The sequence below is a fragment of the Hemicordylus capensis genome, chromosome 1, assembly GCF_027244095.1.
Source record: "Hemicordylus capensis ecotype Gifberg chromosome 1, rHemCap1.1.pri, whole genome shotgun sequence".
Lineage (NCBI taxonomy): Eukaryota > Metazoa > Chordata > Lepidosauria > Squamata > Cordylidae > Hemicordylus > Hemicordylus capensis.
The window spans coordinates 144326385-144328961 of record NC_069657.1 but is presented as its reverse complement, the minus strand read 5'-3'; the positions used below and the strand labels follow the sequence as shown (position 1 = coordinate 144328961).

Sequence of the window (2577 nt, the reverse complement as noted above, 5' to 3'; positions counted from 1 at the left end):
TCCCAAACATGTGCATCCTCCTCCATCTCTGCCTGTCTGCCCCATCAGACTTGGAAGGCAGTGCTGGTGCCTCCCTGGGCAGCCCTTTCCCTCCTTTCTGGCGGACTGACCTGGGGAAGCTTCTCAGCCTGTAGGCGAGTGAGACTGCCCAGCCAGCCTTCAATGCCAGTATGGCCTTAAGAGAAGCCCGGGGAACATTTGGAGGCCCCACTGGAGGCAGGAGGCCACAGACCAGATCCCCAAGGTCCATGGGAAAGAGCGCCTCTAACTGGGCCCAATTTTAGGCTGAATCCATTTGAGGCCAAATGGACCTTCAAAATACCCATGACATTCTACTTACCGGGCAGGCCTCTCTTTAACTGGGAACAGTACTGAGAGAAGTACAGGATTTCCTGGAAATCATAGTCAGTCTTCAGCTATTACAGTGGCTCCAGAGAAGATTCCAGTTCTCAAGGAACCCTTTCCCATTCCTAGCAACGCAGGGTTTCTAAAAAATATCTTTCTTTGGAAGCATTTTTTTGAAAGTGAAGCCACAGCTACTGCTTTCTTGCTTCCAAAATCAGGCCCATCTGGTAAGTACAGGGGTTGGGGAGTGGTTTGAAATAATCAATGCTGATCCTTAATTCAAAGCCCTGATTCAAAACAACCCCTTTGAACTGGGCCAAATTGAATTGGGTCATCTATCCAAACCACCAGTGTGCACTGGGCCACCTCAGGAGCATCAAGGAGGCCTCTACACAGAAGAGGGGTTGTTTCATGCAGCCCTCAAAACCTTTCACAACCATGTAGGCATTAACTCACACAGACATCTTTGCTGACAACTGAGCATCTTAATACTATCAGTGATCTCCTTGAAAGGTTGTGCCATCGAGTCGGTGTTAGCTCCTGGCAAGCACAGAGCCATGTGGTTTTCTTGGTAGAATACAGGTGTGGCTTATCATTGCCTTCTCCCGTGCAGCATGAGATGATGCCTTTCAGCACATTCCTATATCACTGCTGGGAAACACCCAGCATATTCTGGGAAACACACCAGCAGGGATTCAAACCAACAGCCTCCTGCTCTTTAGGAAGGATGCTTTGCGGCTGCGCCATTAGGTGGCTATCAGTGATCTCCTTAGGGCACCCTTTACATCCTTGTTTCTGAGACTATAGATCAGAGGGTTGAGCATTGGCATGAGAACAGTATAAAACAAAGCAATCACTTTGTCCCTGTCTCTTGAGGACTTTGACCGTGGCCGCATGTACATGAAAATGGCCGTTCCATAAAATATGGCTACGACAGTGAGGTGGGATGCACAGGTAGAGAATGCCTTGGACCTTCCTTGGGCTGTCCGTATCCTCAATACAGCTAAGAAAATGAAGGTATAGGAGACAATAATTAAAAGGAAGGGAATGAAGACAATGATGATGCTGAAAACAAACACAACCATTTCAGGGAGAAATGTGTCAGTACAAGCCAGTGACAGCACAGCTGGAACCTCACAGAAATAATGGTTCAAGACGTTAGGACCACAGAATGGCAACTGTATGATGAAGATGTTGATTATCAGTGAGCTCATTAAACTGTTGCCCCAGCAGAAGGCAGCTAACTGAAAGCAGAGCTTCCAGTTCATGGTGACTGTGTATTGCAGAGGCTGGCAGATTGCCACATATCGGTCATAAGCCATGGCTCCAAGCAGAAAGCACTCCACCATGCCAAATGACAGCGAAAAATACATCTGAATCGCACAGCCCCAAAATGTGATGGTTTTCTTCCTGGTCACAAGGTTGGTCAGCATTTGGGGGACATTGGTAGAGACATAAAAGATGTCTAGGATGGACAAATTAAGAAGGAAGAAATACATGGGGGTATGGAGGCGAAGGTCTGCTCTGACAACCGAGATGATGATGAGGTTCCCAAAGACAGTAAGCAGGTAACAAGCCAGAAACACCATAAAGAGGATCACCTGTATTCTTGGTTGATTGGAGAAGCCCAGAAATATGAATTCTGTCACAAACGTTTCATTGTTGGTGAGCATTTTCATTCACATTATTACATCTGTGAGGATAAGGAAAAACATCCAGCTATTAAATAATATGCAAAATCAGCATATTGCTTCTGGTCATCCAGGAATGGAATAATTGAAAACTAGAATTACAGTACATCACTTCATCGTTGTGTTCACCATTGGCTCTTCTCTGGGGCCGAAAGATTTATACTTCTATGCAAAATATGGAACTGTGTATATTTTAATAATAGTGTTTGAGAAAAGGGAGACAGGTTTCCATCACGGGAAAGTTTATGAACGGATCTAGGTCCAAAGAACATAGGGACATATGATGAACCTTGCTGGATCAGGTCCAAGGCCTATCTAGTCCAGTTTCCTGCAGAGGCCCACCAGATGCCTCTGGGTAGGCCACAAGCAGGAGAGGAAGGCATGCCTCCATCCTGCTGTGGTTATAGTAGGGATGTGCAAAACGTTTTGGATACAAAACGTTTTGTACCCAAAACAGCCTGTTTCGGGTGTTTTGTAGACAAAACAAAACACCCATTTTCCAGATCCAAAAGTTTTGTATACAAAACAAAACGTCCCTGTT

General features: G+C 45.8%; 1 protein-coding gene across 1 annotated transcript; it reads right to left on the bottom strand.

The window, feature by feature from the left end:
- Positions 1-1091: 1091 nt before the first annotated feature.
- Positions 1092-2018, bottom strand: LOC128340041 (olfactory receptor 5A2-like). Its single transcript, XM_053284687.1, has one exon. It carries the CDS (start codon positions 2016-2018, stop codon positions 1092-1094), a length of 927 nt encoding a protein of 308 aa, XP_053140662.1.
- Between the last annotated feature and the right edge of the window lie 559 nt (positions 2019-2577).